This window comes from Saccopteryx leptura, chromosome 1 (genome assembly GCF_036850995.1).
Source record: "Saccopteryx leptura isolate mSacLep1 chromosome 1, mSacLep1_pri_phased_curated, whole genome shotgun sequence".
NCBI lineage: Eukaryota > Metazoa > Chordata > Mammalia > Chiroptera > Emballonuridae > Saccopteryx > Saccopteryx leptura.
Genome location: NC_089503.1, coordinates 190,008,244 through 190,029,242, shown reverse-complemented (window position 1 = coordinate 190,029,242; position 20,999 = coordinate 190,008,244). Strand labels below are relative to the sequence as shown.

General features: G+C 38.3%; 1 protein-coding gene across 1 annotated transcript in view; it reads left to right on the top strand.

The window, feature by feature from the left end:
• WDR64 (WD repeat domain 64) overlaps positions 1 to 20,999 on the top strand; it is an 83,066-nt gene that overhangs the window by 25,804 nt on the left and 36,263 nt on the right. Inside the window, exons 5-12 of the mRNA XM_066360897.1 lie at positions 415 to 444; positions 1,992 to 2,102; positions 4,775 to 4,989; positions 6,633 to 6,767; positions 12,131 to 12,210; positions 15,002 to 15,141; positions 16,077 to 16,203; positions 19,765 to 19,913. Of these exons, the coding sequence (XP_066216994.1) occupies positions 415 to 444; positions 1,992 to 2,102; positions 4,775 to 4,989; positions 6,633 to 6,767; positions 12,131 to 12,210; positions 15,002 to 15,141; positions 16,077 to 16,203; positions 19,765 to 19,913 (987 nt within the window). The remainder of the gene's footprint in view (positions 1 to 414; positions 445 to 1,991; positions 2,103 to 4,774; positions 4,990 to 6,632; positions 6,768 to 12,130; positions 12,211 to 15,001; positions 15,142 to 16,076; positions 16,204 to 19,764; positions 19,914 to 20,999) is intronic.

Genomic DNA, 20,999 nt, shown 5'->3' with positions numbered 1-20,999 from the left:
TTTTTTCTACATTCATCTCTATTTATATCAACCTATTTAGCAATCTTTTAACTACTCTTGCCATTGCAGTTAGTATTATTTTTACATTCCCAATTTTTTATTTGCTCTGAATAACTCAAGAATGTGAGGCAGTTGGCAAATAGAAGGAACGAAAGAACTAGTAAAGTTTCAGACTCTGGGAACACAGTCACCAGGCGAACTGATAAGCCACAGACACAGATACCAGGACCAAAGCAAGCAGGGCACTATACCACAGAGCTGGAACCTTCAGAAGAAGTAGAAGCAGGGAGGAGGTTGGTGGAAGTGCACATGACAAGTGAAATTAAACCCAGGAGATACTGTGTTAAGAGTTAGCATTCTCACCTTTAAGTGTAGAGTCAAATAGTTTTCATTCTTCTCTTCCTTTGTTTATAGATGAAAGTGCAGACCAGCACCAATGTTACAGTAAGTACATTTTTTTTTTGTATTTTTCTGAAATGAGAAGCAGGGTAGCAGAGAGACAGACTCCAGCATGTGCACCACTGGGATCCACCTAGGATGCCCATCAGGGGGTGATGTTCTGCCCATCTGGAGCAATGCTCCATTGCAACTGGAGCCATTCTCTTGTTTGAGGTGGAGGCCACAGTGCCATCCTCAGTGCCAGGGCCAACTTTGCTCCAATGGAGCCTTGGCTATGGGAAGGGAAAAGAGAGAGAAAAGAGAGGGGGTGGAGAAGCAGATGGGTGCTTCTCCTGTGTGCCCTGACTGGAAACCGAACCGGGACATCCACCTGTCCGGCCGACGCTCTACTGCTGAGCAAACCAGCCAGGGCCACAGTAAGTACATTTTAAAAATTTTCTAAGTAAGTCAAATTTAGGGCTATGATGGTGGTTTGTTCTCTCTATAACTAGTCACAGTCTCAGTAAACTGCTCTGAGAATATGAGTTTCCATAGATTGTAAATCTAGGCTTATTGACAAAAACTTAACCTTAAGCAACAGGATAAGGGGACCTAGATCTTGCTTTGTGGAGTTAAATAGATTGCAGAGAATTGTTTGGAAACTGATTAATCCTGAAAGCTTCAATTTAAAGCTGTCCCTAAGTTCTGAGCACCCACTATGCATGAATGTAAAAGACAGACACACCCAAGTTGTGTGAACAACAAGGAAATAGCCAGTGGAAATAATTTTAAAACATTTTATTTTAAACCTGAGAACTGCCTTACCATTAAAGTGCAATGTTGGAAATTTTTTAATCGTCATGGCTAATTGGGAAAGTAGCCCAGCGGCAGATGTCAAGCTATAGTGGCTTTTTCCCAGAATCCCACCACGCCATTATGAGGGACATGGAAATGCTCGACTGTTCCTTCTGCTCGCCTGCACAGAGTATGCGAAACTACACAGGAGGGCACCAGGCCATCTGGCAGAGGAGTCCAGTTTCTCTCTAACCTTCTGAGCTTTGTTTCTAAAACTGAAAAAAACCTGTTAGAATTCCTAATGTGTTTTATAGAAGGTTCAAGGGCATGCTGATTTTTCTGCCCAGAAGTGAGTTGTCCTGGATATTACTGATCCTACCCATACCAATTTGGTGACTTTAGGCAAGACACGAGACAAACTCATTGGCCTCAACTGGATCACTGACCAGTTTCTAGCTAAAAGTTTTAAGCAGGGCTAAAGGACCAGAGACGTTGATTAACCTGATGTCCCTGGGAAAAAGTGTTCTCCCCTAAGTGAACCAGATACAAAGATGACTGTTCTGTCCACCACTACATGCTTCCAGAGCTGTGCTGCATGTTCGCTCCACTGTTCTCCAGGGAGGGTGCCAAGAAACTCAGGTTAAGGGGGAGAGGGGAAAAGATGAAATCCCTTCACAGAAGAGCCATGGGGAGGCTCCTCTGCAAATACGGGGGGAAATGGTGCTTGTAATGTAACTAACCTATTTTTTAGTAACCATCGGTGTATGATAGGACAAAGCACAATATACACCACCCTCCAATTCTATGCTTTTTATCAGGACACCTCCTGGATTACAGGATGTGATTACCTCTCGCAGCTGAAACGAATTGTTGCCACTACAGAAAGGACCATTGTTGTCTGGGATTTTAAAGCTCAGGGGAGCAATCAGGTACTATATCAAGAGAATGAGGTGGTTTTCTCCATGCTGAGAGGACATGAGCACTAGCCTTTGTCTGCTGGACGTCGGTTTCCTTATATGTAAACTGAGGGGATTTAACTAAATGATCAGATTCAGCATTAATATTACTACTAATAGTTTTCTACTTGGTGTACATTTAATTTGGGGATGTTGGTTTAGGTTTTGTTCTGTTTTGTTTTGTTTTTATAGAGAGATGCTAATTCCTTTCTTCTTTTTATATTCTTCTATGAACCCAAGTATTAGTTTTTTGCCTATGCTTATGTTATTAAATTCAAAGCTTTTCTCTCCAGTCCAGCTTTTTTTGGCAAGAAAATTACTCAAATTGAATGCCTAATTCTGGCCAAAAAAAAAAAAAAGTCAGTGGAGCAGACATTAGTGTTAACCCCTTCAGTAGCTGAGCTCTTACCACTAAACTAATTCACAATACTGACATCTGAGCATTCACAGATGTATAGAAGTAATGAAATGCTCCCTGCACTCAAACAAAATTCAGTCTCAAAGGAGCTCATGGATAAATGTAATATATAATATAATGGTGCAGAAAATTATACCATCAAAAAGACAATCAAAAAAACCATCAAAAAAACAAGTGAACAGGGGGTCAGGGAGAAGAAAAATTACAAAAGAGGGCCCTCAGGAAGCAGGCCGATTTGAAGGACATGGAAGACTAAGAAATACTTTAAGCTTCCTTCTTGCCATACTTGTCCCTAGACTTGGTATAAAACTAAACTTTGCCTGCTTGTTTGCAGTATCATAACCAACAAATGATGCCAGAATGATCTTCAAGAAGGCAGCTGTTTGCTCAATGTCCTTTGTAATGGGATGTGCCCCTAAGTCATGTCCTGTCGCTTGATTGCCACCTCTTCTTTTAGCGCTCTCCTGTATTCCCTCTTGCTTTTCAACCTCACAGAAGTTTCCAGTTCTTTGAAAGCCTCTTCTTCCATTCTCTAGTCCCCCTCCCTCTTCCCTCTTTCATTCTCACTTGCACCCCATTAGTGGATCATCTGGGCTGAAGTCATTCTCACCCTCCATTCTCTTAAGTTACTTAAATCCATAAAGACTCTGGTCTTGGATTGATGCTATAGCCCTTCTCTGGTCTTTCACAGAGGCTGAACACTGCTGAGAAAAATGCAAAGCCCTACTGGGTGGCATCACTACAAACTCTGGGTCTGCAGACTCACCTGAGTGCTTGGTGGCTTCCATCAATCGTTTTCTTATCCTTTGCTATTTGCTTTCCCATTCCTGGAAAATATCCCACAATTCCAGTATTCTTCTCAAGCTTCTTCTCCCTTCTTACAGATGAACTTGTCCCTATTTTCCTGAAAAAGCTGAGTCTATGAGGGTTGTCCTTTTTCAAATTTCAACCCTCCCACCTATAGCACTAATTAAAAATATACCACTACCTCCTTCCTTTCTTTTTTTCTTTAGAATGACAATAGCCTGTATCTGCTACCCTTGTCCCCTCCTACCTGGTCCAGGAATTATCTTCAGACCCTCTGCCATATATATATATGTGCCAGAATGATCTTCAAGAAGGCAGCTGATTGCTCAATATTATTATTTATATATAATTTATATATAATATATATTATTATATATATTATTATTAATCTATAATATATATATTATTAGTCTCTTCTTCCAGTCTCCTTCTTCTTAACCTCTTCTGAATCTTCCTCTCAACCAATGCACATCCAAATCAAAGGTCACCTTCCCTGACCATGGGACCTAAAGTGGCCTCTTCTGTCAGTGTTGTCAACTCTTCAATACAGCACTGTAGTTTCTTCCCTTTAACTGCACTTCCCATTATACATAAAGATCTCTTTTATTCTTCCGTCTTCCCCCACTAGAGTGGTAGTTCTACAGAGTCACAAACTTGTTCATCACCATACGGCCCATGCCTACAGTAGTTCTTGGCATGCCATAGCTACTCAACAAATATTTGTTGAATGATAGAATAAATTTCTAAATATACTAAGTCTCACTCATTCTAAAAGGAACAAAACTAATTACAACTTTTTAAATATATATATATATATATATATATATATATATATATATATATATATATATATATTTTGATGTTAGGTAGAAACTGAGTTTCAGAAGAACTGTGTCTCTATAGCTTAGGGCACCCAACTCAGCAGCACTGTTAGCTTAGCAAGTATTTGATGAATATTTCTGGGTAAACTTAAATGTTAGGATATTTTTCTCCTGATAACTTCTTGTAAAATAATTGAAATTTGAATATTTGATTTTCCTGTTGACCATCCAATTTTATGTCAATGGTTTTTTTAACACCTGAACCTTTTAATACTTGCTGTTAATATTGCCTTGTAAATGCAAGAAAGGGACAATCACAGTATTACATTAGAAAACTCATTACTACTGAGCCAGCAGTACCTCACCCTTTCCTCCACAAAACAGCCCAAAACACAACATAAGGCTCACAGTGAATGTTCATTAACTTTTACTTGGTTAATATTTTTTTTAAGTTTCTTAAACACTGTAAGAGGATCTAAAATAAAGAAAATATATATCAGAAGTAAAACTTTGATAAAAAATAGGAAAAATATTTCAATGTAATGTTTAGCTGTTCAGAGCAATGGAATGACTTGTTAGAAGTGCTTGTCTGTGTCTAGGAAAACTATTTTGTCATAAAGCCTATGGACCACTGCCTCCTCTGCGTGTGTGCCGTGTCCGTGTCCGACCAGCTCTGCCGAGACGACATCCTCTTGGGGGATGATGGTGGTTTCGTGAGCAAATTCACATTAAACAGTGATGACTTTGGATTGAGGCAGGCAAAATCCAAAAAAAAATTACAAAATCAGGCCTTAGATTCAAAGAACTTTAGAAGGTAAGTGTATTACATGGGTAGTCTTATTGGTTCAATATAGACATTTTCAAGTATTTATATAGTAAAAACAATGTGGTAAAGACCACATGGTAAGATCTGAAACATAAAACTGAACAAGAAATGCCTCTTATCTCAAGGAGCTTCTTATATAAAAAGAAGACAGGAAAATTAGCAACTAAAATTCCTATGTTAAGTGCTATTGACAATAAAAATCTATAAGTACCTGAATAAATTGAAAAGTGAAATTAAAAAATTAAACTATGAATAACTATAAAAGATATATGTGACTATTTACTAGTACTTAAATATGGTAGAAGATTCTAAACAAAAGCAAAGAAAACATTTGATAGATTTAACTACACAAAATAAAAACTCTGGGCATCTAAGGATAACATTTTTAAAGTACATGAACTAGAATAAATATTTATAACAAATATGACAGACCATGGGTTAATGATCTTTAACAGCTATTAGCATGCAATTAAAAAAGCAATAATTCCCTTCAAGAAAAATTGGCATAGATCATAAACAGATAATTCACACCATGCACACACAGTACAATAGTCAATACACATTTCCAAATGCTCATCAAACAAAAATTCTAACATTTATCTCCAACTGACAAGGTTATGAGTGATTTTCATTGTCTTCTTTATCACTAAAGTGGTTCTCACATTTTAGAGTAAGGTGTATATTTGTTTTATTAGAAGAAAAACAAATTTTGTATTACTGTGTCCTCTCTATTAATCAAAAGAATACCACTTAATATTAGATATAATTTCTCACTTGTAAAATTAGAAATTAAAAATGATAAAGATGCTGTGAGATGGGCATTCTCACCTACTACTTGTGGTGGAAGTTATGAGTTTGATCTCTCTGTAGAAAGCAATTTGGGCAGATACATCAAGTGTCTTAATAAACATTTACACAGTGAAGCTTGGGATCTTGACGTGTTGAGAAATATAGGCAGTCCCTGGATAACAAATGAGATAGGTTCTACAGGTTTGTTCTTAAGTTAAAATTGTATGTAAGTTGGAACAGGTACAGTTACCTATTTAATGCAACTTAGACAGCTGTTGTCTTAATGTAGCATTATTTTTACCTTTCTGTGCATACTAATACTTCAATATTTTCAAACCTACAGAACCTATCTTGTTTGTAACCCAGGGGCTGCCAGTATAAGTGTAATTATTATAGTGCTACTTCTAATAGTAAAATATCTAGTGTCCAACAGTAGAGGGATGATTGGTTTAAGTGATCAGTATTCATTGGAAAATACGTAAATGAATTGGCTGATATAAGATATAAAACAATATAAACAAAGTTCTTCATTTTGATGACCAGAATTTTTTCAGTAAAGAAAACAGTAACAATATGGGATTGAGATTCTTCAATATTATTTTAAAATTCTGAATCTATAGCTCGAAACTTGATGATAATCTTTATTTTCACATTTTTAATAAATTAGGTGATAAAAATTTAGTTAAACAGTTAAAAGTGGTATAATGCATATATGCAGGCTTTGTCAGTTCAGTGTTACAATTTGGTAAAGTCAAGTTGAAATGCCAAATAGGCACTCAACATGATGTATTTGTGTGTCTAACATAATATTCCCCTCCCCTTTTTTTTCTTTTACTTTCCAGTGTTAAAAGGAAGCTCCATAATGACTGGGTTGTGAAAATTAGATATATTTCAAATCTCGATTGCTTTGGATCCTGCTCCTTAGACAGTGTTCATTCGTTAGTTTTGGAATCCTTGGAGAGACTTGAGGACACTTTGTAAGTACAATAGTTTATATACATGAACAGCCTGTGACTTTCAGGCTTTTTCTTTTTTCAAATTATAAGAGAAAGTTTATTTAGAAAGTTACAGAGGTAGTAGAAGTGAACCAGCTGGGTTATGTAAGCTCCAGAAAAAAGTTACAGAAGCAGAATTTAGGAGAGAGAAAGGCAAAGGTAATGCACCCGAGGAAAGAAAAGTAGGAAGGGAAAGACACAGGCTTGCTCTCAAGAGGGAGAGAGTGCCTCAGGCTTTTTCTTTTTATAATTGATAAGCTCATGGCAGCCTTGGAGATTTCAAGTTGTTTTTCAGAAAATTCAGATGTTAATTCTTCCACTTGTTTGATCTGTTGTCTTAGGAGGGAGAAAACAGGTAGATTTTCACAGATGTTGAGAAATGTTATGATACAGATAATAGGGTTATATGGGAGCATCATAAAGTAAGCAGGGTGAAAAGAGAGAGATCATTTGGGAAGACATAGTAATAGCTTAGAAAATAAATAAAGAAAACTTCAACTTAGCCAAGGGAAGTAAGGATGGAGAGAAGACAGATTCATGTATAATTTACAAGAATTGGTAACCTATTAGATGAGAGCAATAAAGGAAAGAGAAAATGAAGTCTAAGTTTCAACTTTTTCATTCTCAACAATATTTATTGCATGCCTATTATAGACCAAAAACTGCTCCAAGAAGTGATATAAGGGCATATAAACGAGAGAGATGGACTCTCTATTCTCCTACAGCTCATTTTCTAGTGGGAGAGACATATATAAACAAATATTCAATGTAAGGTTAGGTGAGCGTGTGATGGAAATGAAGTGAGGTTAGAGAACAGAGAGTGATGGGAGGCAGTGGTTCTGATAGGATGGTCCTGAGAGATGCTCTAAGGAGATAGCATTTGAGTTGAGGTCTGGGAAGGGAAGAGCAAATGGTGCAATAGCTAGGGGAAGTGTTAGAGCAGTACAAGACTGCCAGGCTTCTGGTCCAGAGGACTATTTGTATGGCTGTGCTGCCTACCAAGATAGAAAGAATATAAATGAATGAATAAATTTTTGAAGGAGCACATGGTCACTTCTACCACCTACTTATTGCCCTGGTGGTATTAGGCATGTTACTTAACTAACTGGAATTCTAATGACCTCATTTATGAATGGGAACAATACTAATTTTCTTAAAACACAGGATTTTTGTGTTGCTCCAATAAGCTGAGATGGGTGAAGTTGCTTTGAAAACTCTAATACACTGTAGCAATTGAGAGTATTATCATTTGCTTATAGACTTTTAAGCTCTTTCACAAAGAATGAGTTTTAAAGAATGCTTTGATTTCTGTGTGCTCTCAAAATTTCTTATTGCAATAATGAATACTCCAGTACTGGAGGGAAGGAAAGGCACCAGTCTTTCCCTTTGGAAACAAGTCACAATGGAGCCCATATACCCTTTCTTGAGCATTAGAATCTTCTGATCAAATGGTGAATTCTTGCATCAGGTATTGAGACAGTAATCTTTTATTATCTCTCTTAGATTGGATACCTTCTTTCTGTCAGGGGAAATATGATCTTCAGCTAGCATGAGTCTTGGCAAATCTAATGCCTTTTTTTTTTTTTTTTGGTGTATTAATCTCAAGAGCAGAAATGAGTTAGTCACACTCTCCCTCTATTTTTTATTCCTTTTAATCCTTATATCCCATATCCCATTCCATTTTCTCATGTACACACACACACACACACACACACACACACACACACACACACCCCCCTACAGGCAACTGTTCTGATGGTAAGTTTAATGTATCCTTTTATTTCTTTTATTTTTATATTTCTTTCTAAATGTTTGTATTTTTAATTTTTGTAACAGTATTGAGGAGAATTTAAATTCCTACTCTCCATGGTGTTCCATAGATTTGGTAGTTAGTAGTTACAACCACTGAGAGTATCTAGAAGGTTTTGTTTTTCAACTAGCCAGCACTTACTGCTTCACTCTTAAAAGCATCTATTTTGCAGTAATCAGGAGTTTGTCTCTGAGCCCAATTTTGAGCTTCCTGGTATTTATCATATCTCCCCGAATCTGGCTGATAATGCATTCAGCCCCAAGGAGTCAGTCAACTGTGAAATAAAAATATGCAGACAGTGATCATTGAGTTATTCAGTGAAACTGGCTAGATTTTTCAATTGCTTCCTTCAGCCATTCTTGCTTCTAAATCTGAAAGCACAAGAGAGTTCTCAAGTGATATAGTGTAATCATGTTTTCCTGAACCACACTGCCAATGGAGTGACAGTTACCTCAATAGGAGGAGAGTCAGGTCCACTCCATCCCTAGATTCAACATATCCCTATTCCTGTAATTTTCTATAATAAGTCTTGAGCTGAACCAGATGAAGCTGCATTTATACTAGTCCATAATTGGCCAGCTGTTAAAATGGAAGCTAGCCCAGTTTCTAAAAAGGCTGGAAAAAAATTCCTCTCAAAAACATTTCCATTTCAAAAATGATTATTATTTGGGTTATAATTTTGTGCGATAATTTCCCAAAGTTTTGTGTCAGCAAGAAGATGAACACCTGCAGTTAATTATGCCACTGAGAGCATGTTGGCTTGTTGCAAGACATGCGTTGAAACTTTCACCCTTCTATGGCTTGAAAATTTCCAAGAAATTTGCAAATAGCTACTCTGCATTACTTTTAGTTACCTGGTTCAGAGGATGATGATTATATTGGAAAGTATAGAGTGACCCTTGGTAGGGTTGTTGTAAAGCTAGACAGAGCTGGTTTCTGTCCTAGAACTCACTAACTTTGTGACCCTTACCATTAGTTTTTCTTCCATTTTTCCATCTTTAAAGGGGCATGAATGTGCCTACCTTGTAATCTTAGAAAATCTACCTATATTAACTCACATAAAGCACCTGGCACAATGTGCTTAGCAAATGTTTCTTTTTTTTCTTTTTGTTAATAAAGATACAGAAAAGCATCTAAAAAAAGAATTTGAATACTGAAGGGAACAGGTGCAGCTATTATAGACCTGTCCTGGTTTGGGCTTTGTGCTTCTGCCTCTAGAATACGGCAGAAAATGCCAGGGGCCAAGTCCAGTGGGCCTTGTGTGTTTTTGTAATATCTGCTAACTAAAAATAATTTTTATAGTTTTAAGTGGTTGAAATGTTAAAGAAAAGTACTATATCACGCCTGGTTGAATAGCTCAGTTGGTTAGAGCTTCATCCTGATATGCTAAGATTACAGGTTTGCTCCCCGGAACAACAGACTGATGTTTCTTTCTCCCCCTCTCTCTTGTCTTTCTTTTCCACTCTTGTTATAAAAATAATAAATAAAAATAGATAAACCATTACAAAACAATAATATATATATTGTGATCAATGAAAATTATATGAAATTCCAATTCTATTGCTCGTGAAGTTATATAACAACACTGCCATGCTTTCTCATTTATGTGTAATTTATGGCTGTTTTTGTGGTACAACAGCAGAGCTGAGTAGTTATGAAACAGAGACTGTTTGACAGAGTCTAAAGTATTCATTACCTGGTCCCTTAAAGAAAAAGTTTCCCAACTCCCTCCTGATCTAGGGTTTTCTCCAGCATCCTCCCTCGGGAATGGACACATTATAGTTCAGTGACAGCTGACACTCCAGGGTGAGGACCACTTTAAAAAAATATCTTTCTCCAAGGCACTCTGAAAGGTCATCACCAAGGAGGCAATAGAAATGCCTTCATCTTTGTCCCCTGCCCTCACTCCCACCAACTAACCTCATTACCAAAGTGAAAAAAGATGGAAGGACACACTGCTTGCTCAATGGCCATGTTCTTAGCAAGTACACAATCACCCTGGAATTCCTTCATGTCTGGGAGTCATCTTACATTCACTAAACACCCCAATCATGTAACACATGACCTTGTAGGGTCACTTCTTTACCTTCTATCTGTGACCCGGCTTCTCTCTTTAAGTCAGAGCTTGCAAATACATGTAGCAACAGAAGAGAAAACTGAGATGAAGTATGCTGTAATCCAGGAAGGGATTTTGATAGTACTGTGTGTGTGTGTGTGTGTGTGTGTGTGTGTGTTTTCATTTTGGAAAAAAATGTTGAAGACTGTGTCTTTTTATTTTAATTAAATAGTCTTCAAATTCCCTTTTCTAATTTTTTAAAATTTATTCATTGATTTTAGTGAGAGAGTCAGGGAGAGAGAGAGAGAGAGATTGGAACATCAATCTGATACTGTATATGTCCTGACCGAGGATTGAACCAGCAACTTCTGTGCTTCAGAACAACACTCTTAACCAACTGAGCCATCTAGCCAGGATGAAAACTGTGTTTTTTAAAAAGTGCAACTATATCAAGGGTACCAGGGAAAAATTCAGAAGGAACTTTCCAGAATCAATACATTTTGTTCTGTGTGACTCTGGAAAGTGGTATTGTCAACTAGGTATTTGTTCCTTCAGAGTATTCATATATTTATTGGGAGCCTCTTATGTCCAAGTCCAATGGTATTTATAATTTACTTTGTTACAAAATGGACAACATCTATATTAGGCTTATATATATGATAGATGCTATATGCCTTAAGAGAAAGTAACATGGTATTAGGAAAGAAAATAGCACAAAAGACATTATTTAGTTGGTAGGGGTGGGAGGATAAAGTTTAGAAAAGGCATATCTGAGAAAGTAACACCTGCAGGAGAGTAGCTGTTAATATGGTTCTGATCTGGAAGAAAGAACATTTTTGGCCTATGCAGAAGCTCTTGAGGAAGGAAAAGGCTCAGTTCAGACAAAAAGGAGGCTGGTAAAAGTGGTGTACCATACCCGGGCTGATGCTTTACCACTGAGCCAACTGGCCAAGACCCTGGATATTTTTTAGGCTTTCTTTATATTCTATTTTTCAATTACAGTTGACATTCAATATTGCTTTGTATTAGTTTCAGGTGTACAGCACAGTGGTTATATATTTTACAAAGTGGTCCCCTGATATTTCCAACACCCATCTAACACCATGCATAGTTATTACAATATTGTTGACTGTATTCCCTATGCTGTACTTTACATCCCATGACTATTTTGTAACTGCCAGTCTGTACTTCTTAACCCCTTCACCTTTTTCACCTAACTTCGTCTCCCCAAGCCCTTCCCCTTTGGATATATTTTTTTTAAGTAGAAACAATATGAAGTGTTGTGATAGAATCACCACATTACAGAGTAAATGGATTCTATGTGTCAGTGAGAATTTAATAATCACTTATAATACTCTCTGTGGGTAAATAGATTCATAAACAACTGAAAAATGAACCTATGGAACATAGTGTCTTTATAAACTGGAATTAGCTTTATACAGGAAAACATATATTTGAAATCAGATTTGTGTTTCCCAGGCCTGTGAGAGAGTTTTCCATACTAAGAGGAGCCAACACTTTTTGTTACTGTATAAAAGCGAATGTCATTGTCACTGGAGGTAAGAGTTCCTGCTGCATGGAGAGTTTCTACTTTGCAAACTGTGATCTTTCCTTAAAGTAGTTAAGAATTTTCACAAAATTGTAGAATTTCACTGCTGGGAAAACCTTTTAGAGAATTTAAAAATGTATATAAAGTCAAACTGTGTGTGTGTGTGTGTGTGTATGTGTGTGTGTGTGTGTGTGTGTGAGAGAGAGAGAGAGAGAGAGAGAGAGAGAGAGAGAGAAAGAGAGAGAGGGAGGGAGAGAGAGACTTCTGGGTCCTTAGCCTTCCCTAGCCCAAGAATATGTAAAACAAATTCTTCTGTATTTTACTATAATGTTTATTGTCTCATTTCATTTTTTAACTTTAGTTCTTTCATGTATCTAGAACTTATTTCAATGCCTGAGAGCATTCTTAGCCTGGGACTTATGGGTGGGCTTTAGAGGAGTTCTGCAACCCCCTGAAACTGAACAATACATGTGTGTCTATCTGAATCTTTATGGAGAGAAAGTTCAAGATTTTATCAAATCATCAAAGGGCCAAAAACGTCAAGAGCCCATAGTTTGGAGTAAACAGAGAAGAGAACCGTAGATATAGCCTTTAAAAAGGGCAACATTTAAGGGCTAAGTAGTGTAGAAGATAAGAAATCCAGTTATCCTCTGAGAGTAAGGGCAAAGATGATGGTATTAGAAACTGGGAGAGTTGAAGGACTGAAATATTCTTTGAGCCTCAGACTCCTCATCTGCAATACTGGAGTTCTAAGACACTGCAATAGCTTTGAGCCTGGACTGTGGAGTCAAATCATTTATGTACAAATCCTGGTTCTCTTACTAGCAAGTCATATGGCCATGGGCAGGTTATTTTTTTTTTCTTTTTTCTTTCTGAAGCTGGAAATGGGGAGAGACAGTCAGACAGACTCCCACATGTGCCCGACCGGGATCCACCCGGCACGCCCACCAGGGGCGACGCTCTGCCCACCAGGGGGCGATGCTCTGCCCCTCCGGGGCGTCACTCTGCCGCGACCAGAGCCACTCTAGTGCCTGGGGCAGAGGCCAAGGAGCCATCCCCAGCGCCCGGGCCATCCTTGCTCCAATGGAGCCTTGGCTGCGGGAGGGGAAGAGAGAGACAGAGAGGAAGGGAGGGGGTGGAGAAGCAAATGGGCGCTTCTCCTATGTGCCCTGGCCGGGAATCAAACCCGGGTCCCCCGCACACCAGGCCGACGCTCTACCGCTGAGCCAACCGGCCAGGGCCCATGGGCAGGTTATTTAACTCTTCTAAGCTTCCGTCTCATCTGTAATGTAGAGCTGACAGTAGTACCTACTCAGGTTATTATAAGAATTAAATGAATTCAAGTAAAGTCTTAGCACAGTGTCTTGCAAATAATTGCTCACTACAAATTTGCTAATAATAAAATGAGAAAGTTGGACTACATAAATTTCAGGATCCCTTTGAGTTTAAAATATTCCAATGTCATTGTGTAAAGAAATTTCTGTTCATAGAGAGATAAACTAAAATGTCCTTCGGAAAATTTGGAACCCACTGTGCCAATTAGAGTTATTCAATATATAGTCATAGCTGTGGGTATTATGGAAAACAAGGCATTAATTAGTTACAAACTTCTAACTTTCAACTAAGGACATCAAGGAAAGACGGGCACAGGGATAAGAAGTCTGCAGAATAGTACATAGGTGTCTTGGCTTGGACTGGCAGCAGTGTTCTGAAGCTTGATGGCAATGATCTAAGAATAAACATGAATGTGAGCGTTTGCATTGTACTAAGTAAGGTTATCATTCAAGACTTCCGTACCATGTCTAGAGCACATAAGGGACACACATACCAAAATTAGGTGTTGTCTAAAAGAGAAGTGGAAGCCTTGTGTCACAATTTCTTGATCCCCACTGCCCCATCCTGAGTTGATGAGTGTGTTGAATTATTACTTGCAATGGAAATGGGCAGGTTTCCTGGCCTGGACCACACATCAAAAGGAGGTAATGGTCACTTTAAGAGATGAGGGAAAATAAAATTTAAAAAAAATTAAAAAAAAATGCCTGACCTGTGGTGGCGTAGTGGATAAAGCGTCAACCTGGAAACGCTGAGGTTGCCGTTTCAAAACCCTGGGCTTTCCTGGTCAAGGCACATATGTGGAGTTGATGCTTCCTGCTCCTCCCCTCTTCTCTCTCTCTCTCTCTCTAATGAATAAATAAAATTTAAAAAAAATTAAAAAAATACATAAAAAAAAAGAGATGAGGGAAGGGGAACATAGTGGTGGTAAAAGAAGAAGCAGTAAAACAGCCTGAGAATCAAACTGCAATGGATGCTGTACCCATCACTGCCTGTCTTCAGTTAGGTCTTTTTACTTACCTCAGCTCCAGCACTGCACACAAAACCCTTTGAGTAAGCAATACTTAAACATGTGGCTAACGTGAGTTTTGATTTCTGCATTCCTGTGTTCATTGCAGCATTCACAAAAGCCAAGCCATATAAACAACTTAAGTGTCTTTCCACAGATGAATGGGTAAGATTTGGTATATTGTATACAAAGGAAAATATTTGGCCATCAGAAAGGAGGAAACCTTGCCATTTGTGGCAACATGGGTGGACTTTGAGGGGCATTATGCTAAGTGAGATAAGTCAGACAGAGAAAGACTAATAATACATGATTATATATAAAAGCTGAACTCATAGGAACAGATAGTAGAATACAGTGGTTACCAGGGGTCGGGGAAGGGGAAAAGGGGAGACACAGACTCTTTAAACTGTGACCACCGTGTGTTCCTAAAAAAGTAAATAAGGATTCCATGTCCCTTCAGGAGATGACAAAATACTCCGGTTGTGGCACCCCAACATCAGCACCAAACCCGTGGGGAAGCTCACGGGGCACATGTTCAGTATCACCGAAATCGTAACAAATGAGAAAGATCAACACGTCATCAGCCTATCCTCTGCCAAGGTAACAAGAAAAGAAGAAAAAAAAACTATTTTTCCCTTAAAATCAACTATTGGAAAACCTAGAATACAGACAATTTTTGACTGATATATCTGACAGTCATTGAAAAAAACAGTATCCATATAGAGAAGGACATGAGCCACTGTTATATTTCTGTTATTGCTGCTGTTATCAAATAGTATTTTAAATGTCCTAACTAATGTGATAAAAGAAGAAAAAGTGAGCTATAAATACACAGCTCACAAAAATTAGGGGATCAGGGAACATGCCAATATTCCAGTACTTTCAGCCTTTTGTCTAGTGCATTTTCACCAATGAAATAAAAGTTGGTTTTGCATCTCATTGGCATAATTGAACAACTTTCTTTGACTTATTGTTTGCTTTTCTGATGTTTTTGTTTAATAAAAAAAAATCAAATGCTTCCTTTTTTTATTGCTTCATATTCATTTTGAAATATCCCCTAATTTTTGTGAGCCGTATATTGTAAATGAGAAGACTAAATTACCATATTTGTAAATAGTGGGATAGCTGGACAATTTTAATAAAATTGGCTTAACATTTTAGAATAAGTTTAATAAAGTGGCTAGTTATAATAGCAATTTATAAAAACAAAATTTTATGTGAGAGCAGTAATCAGTTAGGGAAAGAAAAGGTCAAACGGATAGCAATTACAAGGGCAAAAAAACATGAAATACCTAAAAATAACATTAACAAGCAATATTCACTATTAGTATAAGATAATTATTAAGTTTTTCTGAGTTACTTTTATTTAAGAACATAAATAGAAGAACATTATGTGTGCTCATCATATAAATCATACTTTGTTGCAAGTGTTTGGGAGCATTTTACAAACTCTGAAAGTGCTTCATATAAACAACTTTGAGTTGGGAAGATAAAATGTCAAAGTGGTGAATTGTGTTCTTTGCTCCCTCCCCCAGGTTTTCAGGGTGTGGGATATCCAGACGCTTTCATTGTTACAAATCTTCCATGACAGCCAGGGAGGACCCGGAGACATGCAAATTTATTCCATGATATACGACGCCAATCATGGCAGGCTTGTTACAGGTAAGAGTCCCCAATTAATGGCAAACAAAACTCATACCTTGACTTTTAATCTCTTTAATTTTTTTTAACTAGCACTTGAGCAAAAACTAGAAGAAAAAGAAAACTAGAAGGGGAATTTACAAACCTTGATTTATCACAGTAGCTATTTAATTTTATCCTACTTCCTCCTATATTTCCATGGCTGGGTGGATAAAATGAGTAACGGTTCTCTGAAAATACCATGTCAGTGCTCCGAGTTCTTGAATCTAGAGGGATGTAGCATGAGTTAAGCAGAAATGTGAGATGCAACCTGTTGCTAAACAAAGTAAATTTAGCTCTATTTTGACTGTTGGAGCAGGAAGATGGTCCATCTTAGAACAGATGCCCCACTTTCTTCATTACAGGTATTTGGCACTCTGGTAATGAGATAGTAGTTACTCAGTAAAAAGGGTACTGAGCCTCCTATCTGTCTCTGCTTCTGAGCAAAGAACAGTGGAAAGAGAGAATAGAGGCCCGATTGACAGATCTCCGGTGCTGATGCTCACAGATTTGTTGCCTCCTTTTCTTGTTGCCTCTTAAAAACACATACTTATCAAAGAAACAGAGGACCCTGCTAAGCATTTAGGTTGAACACTGTTCATGTGCATACCCTCAGGCTTTAGAAGGAAAATGAACCATAGTTGGTAATAATACATCATCCTTTGCCTGACCAAGTGGTGGCACAGTGCATAGAGCGACAGACTGGGACACAGAGGACCCAGGTTCGAAATCCTGAGGTCACCAGCTTGAGCGTGGTTTCATCCACTTTGGGGCTGCTGGCTTGAGCGTGGAATCACAGATATTAACCCATCTTCTTTGGCTTGAGCCCAAAGGTCACTGGCTTGAGCAACGGGCCACTTGCTCTGCTGTATCCCCCCTCCCCACACCTCCGTATCAAGGCACATATGAGAAAGCAATCAATGAATAACTAAGGTGCCACAACAAAGAATTGATGCTTTTCATCTCTCTCCCTTCCCGTCTGTCTGTCCCTATCTGTCACCAATAATAATAATAATAATAATAATAATACATCATCTTTCTTTTCCTAAACATTTTCTCAGTGACCACCTGCTCTAACTTCCCATGGGACTAATTAGGGCAGGGAAGTGGTTGGTGCTATCTGTACTGGTAGAGAACATTATTATTCTTAACTTCCATTATTTTTCTGCATTAGGGGTAAATTCGAGCTTAATGGATCATTTTCTACATTGTAAAACAGAATTAAATTCTAGTTGTGAGCACTCCTCCTCTGTATTACCTCATCTAAAAACAACATACTAATGACAGTAAGCAAGTTTTCCTTCCTAGTGTCCCAACTTGCATGTTTAATTGCTGGGCTCATCAATGCCATTCCATTTATCATCAAAGTAACTAAAGACGCAAGTATTATGACAAAAGAAAGGGACAGAAAGGCCCTGGCCGGTTGGCTCAGCGGTAGAGCGTTGGCCTGGCGTGCGGGGGACCCAGGTCCTATTCCCAGCCAGGGCACATAGGAGAAGCACCCATTTGCTTCTCCACGCCCCCCCCCCCTCCTTCCTCTCTGTCTCTCTCTTCCCCTCCCGCAGCCAAGGCTCCATTGGAGCAAAGATGGCCCGGGCGCTGGGGATGGCTCCTTGGCCTCTGCCCCAGGAGCTAGAGTGGCTCTGGTCGCGGCAGAGCGACGCCCCGGAGGGGCAGAGCATCGCCCCCTGGTGGGCAGAACGTCGCCCCTGGTGGGTGTGCCGGGTGGATCCCAGTCAGGCGCATGCGGGAGTCTGTCTGACTGTCTCTCCCTGTTTCCAGCTTCAGAAAAATACAAAAAAAAAAAAGAAAAAAAAAGAAAGGGACAGAAAATCATGATTTCTTTCCAGTTTTATGTAATTGTGATAGTATTTTTCTCATGAAAATATAGAGCTCTGCATATTGCTTAATCACTAAAACTGCGTACATTGGCTGCAACTGTCAACTTGACATCAGATTTACATGAAGCTTATTTCTCAGATTTTAATTCATACTTTGATTCATGTGAAGCAGCTTTAGTCATCTAAACCCCTGTGACAGCGGCAGTTCTGGAAATGCTATGTAAGATACACTGTGGTTACTGTGCCCTCTACTGTTATTACTCTTAGGAAGACAACTACCATTTACCTAGTTCTTTTGCAGCATGCATTCATGTTGGTCTGCACAATCACTATGTTAGGTTGGAATTATTATCCATCCTAGTTTATAAATGACAAAACTGAATGTCACACAGTTCAACTAACTAGTAAAAAGAGACAAGGTTGAAACATGCAGCTGAGATTCAATTCCAAAGCTCCTGACCCCTGAATCCCTGTTCTTTCTCCGTACTGCATTATTTCCATAGCAGTAGTATAATGAGCTAAAAATGGAGAGGATTGCCACTTGTTCGTAAGCACATCTAGCTTTGTCGATGTCATAGTCAATATAATGTTAAAGAATCTACAAAGAAGCTTCAAGTTTTATTTGACTAACTGGTTACTGTATTCCTCCTCTTTTCATATTGAGGTATTTGAACTGAAAAATATTCCCAGAAAAGCCATCAGTTCTTCACACATAAACAGGTCTTATCTTAAAATTTAAACACACAAAGAAAGTGTTTAGTATCTTATAAATCCTGCAGAAACCTTTCTTAAACTCGATATTTCTTTGGAGAGACTTGAGAAACTCAATGTAAAAAAAAACACACCAAAAACATCCACATCAAAAATAGGGCAGAGGTTTTCATTTCATTTAAGCTATGGGATGTTCTGGGGGTTCTGATTTGTATTTCCAGACATGACAGTCAACCAGGAAACACAGTTCATTGATTTTGAGAGTGATATCATACTTGTAGACTCTCAAACCAAGCCACACATCCTCAGAAGAATGCAAATAAGGAATATCTGCTCTCTACCTACCTCACTCTGGAGATTTGGAAAATAGTCTTATTTAATATTAATGCTGCAGGCACTGGTTTGCAGTCACTCTATTGATTACATTTATCTTTTATTGAATATATTGAGTGACACTGGTTAACAAAATTATACAGGTTTCAGGTGCAGAGTTCTACAACACACCTTCTGTTATTGGTTACGTTTAACAAGACCATATTTACAGTGTTTTCTTTTATCATTCATTGGTTGAAAAGGGCTCTCAAACAATAAATTCCAATCACTAAAATGGCAGCATCCCTGCCAAGTCCATCTCCATTATTTGATACCAGATGCAGAGGTGTGCAGTAGGCACTCTAAAAAGGAAAAAAGAGGAGACTATAAAAAAAATTTAAAAATAGAGCTCATTGTAAAGAGAATGCTAGTGAAATCCGAATGGCCTGCACTTGAAAATTAACGAAGCCTCAAATGAATGCTTTTCTCTGACTAAAGCCCATTTGCTTTATTGATCAAAATTGTTTGAGTGTGCACTCTCACCTCATTCGAGTTCCTCGGCATCAATATTAACTAATCTCACTGGTTGGCTGTTTCCAAACACAAGTGGTTGAATAGAGTCCTTTGTGATTCAGAACTTCTAATTTGGGTATTTATGTGACTCTTACTTCTGTTCCAGGATCCACTGTTATTGACATGTATCCTCTGACCAGGATGATACAAGATACAAAACAGATCCCTCACACTCATGAACGAGAAGTCAATGTCATGCTTTACAACAAATATTTTCACCAAGTCCTTACTATCTGCTCAGAATCCATCATTAAGGTGAGGGCATATTGACTCTTCAGAAAGAAAAAAACAGGTAGCATTTTCTCTTCTTGCTGGTAAGTCTTTGAATGATTAAGAAAATGCGTGGCACATGTGATAAGACCATAAATTTGGTCTATTTTTAAGTTTTCATAAACCATGAAAAACAAGTATTTTAAGCCAGCTTATACTGCTTAGTATTAAGTCACATGCTCAATTACGTAAATAAAGCTAGTTGTTACTATCAAAATAAGAATTTTAAAGAAAATATTTCAATATAGATATAACTTTTTAAAAACTGAGCTATGGGAAGATGGAATATTAAGAAGAAAGGGAAAGCCTGCCAGATAGCTCGGCTGGTTAGAGCATCATCCTAGTAAGCCAAGGTTGTTGGTTCAGTCTCCATTCAGAACACATAGAAAAAGCAACCAATTATTGAAACAAGTGGAACAATAAGTCGATGTTTTTCTCTCTCTCTTTATCCCTCTTTCTCTTTAAAATCAATAAATTTAAAAAAATAAGAAGAAAAAGAAAGAAATTGATAGATGTTTCCTATACGCCTTATAAGTGTGGCATATGTACTTTAAACTCATGACCTTAGTTAATCTTACAGAAGTTCGCTGTGGACAGACAGAGTTCTTTTTGAAAGGTGAGCAAATGAGAGTTCCAAGAGATTGAGCATCAGGACCCAGATATGATCCCAGGTCTGTCTGATGTGAATATCCATGTCCTTTCACTGGCATTTCTTTGGCCCTGCCATTGCTGTGCTCCCTAGAGGCCAGGGTATGTGGTCATTCCTACAGGGCCTGTAATTATGTCCACTGGATCCACAAGGCAGTGATGTCATGGAGGTGTTTGTTTCGAGTGTTTATCCTTTCATTTCATGCACGCCTTCCGGAAGGAGGCATGAACCAGTAGAGAGCATGCCTCTGAATCCCTTCACATCCCCTCTGAACCTTTGACCTCTCTGCACGTCTGCTGCACATTCTCTCAGGTCCAAATCCTCACATGGTCAGTCCATTATCACATAATTCTGGTAATGTCTACTGAGTAAGTAGAGGGAAATTAAAACTGCAACCTGTCCTTCTTTCCCACAATCTGATC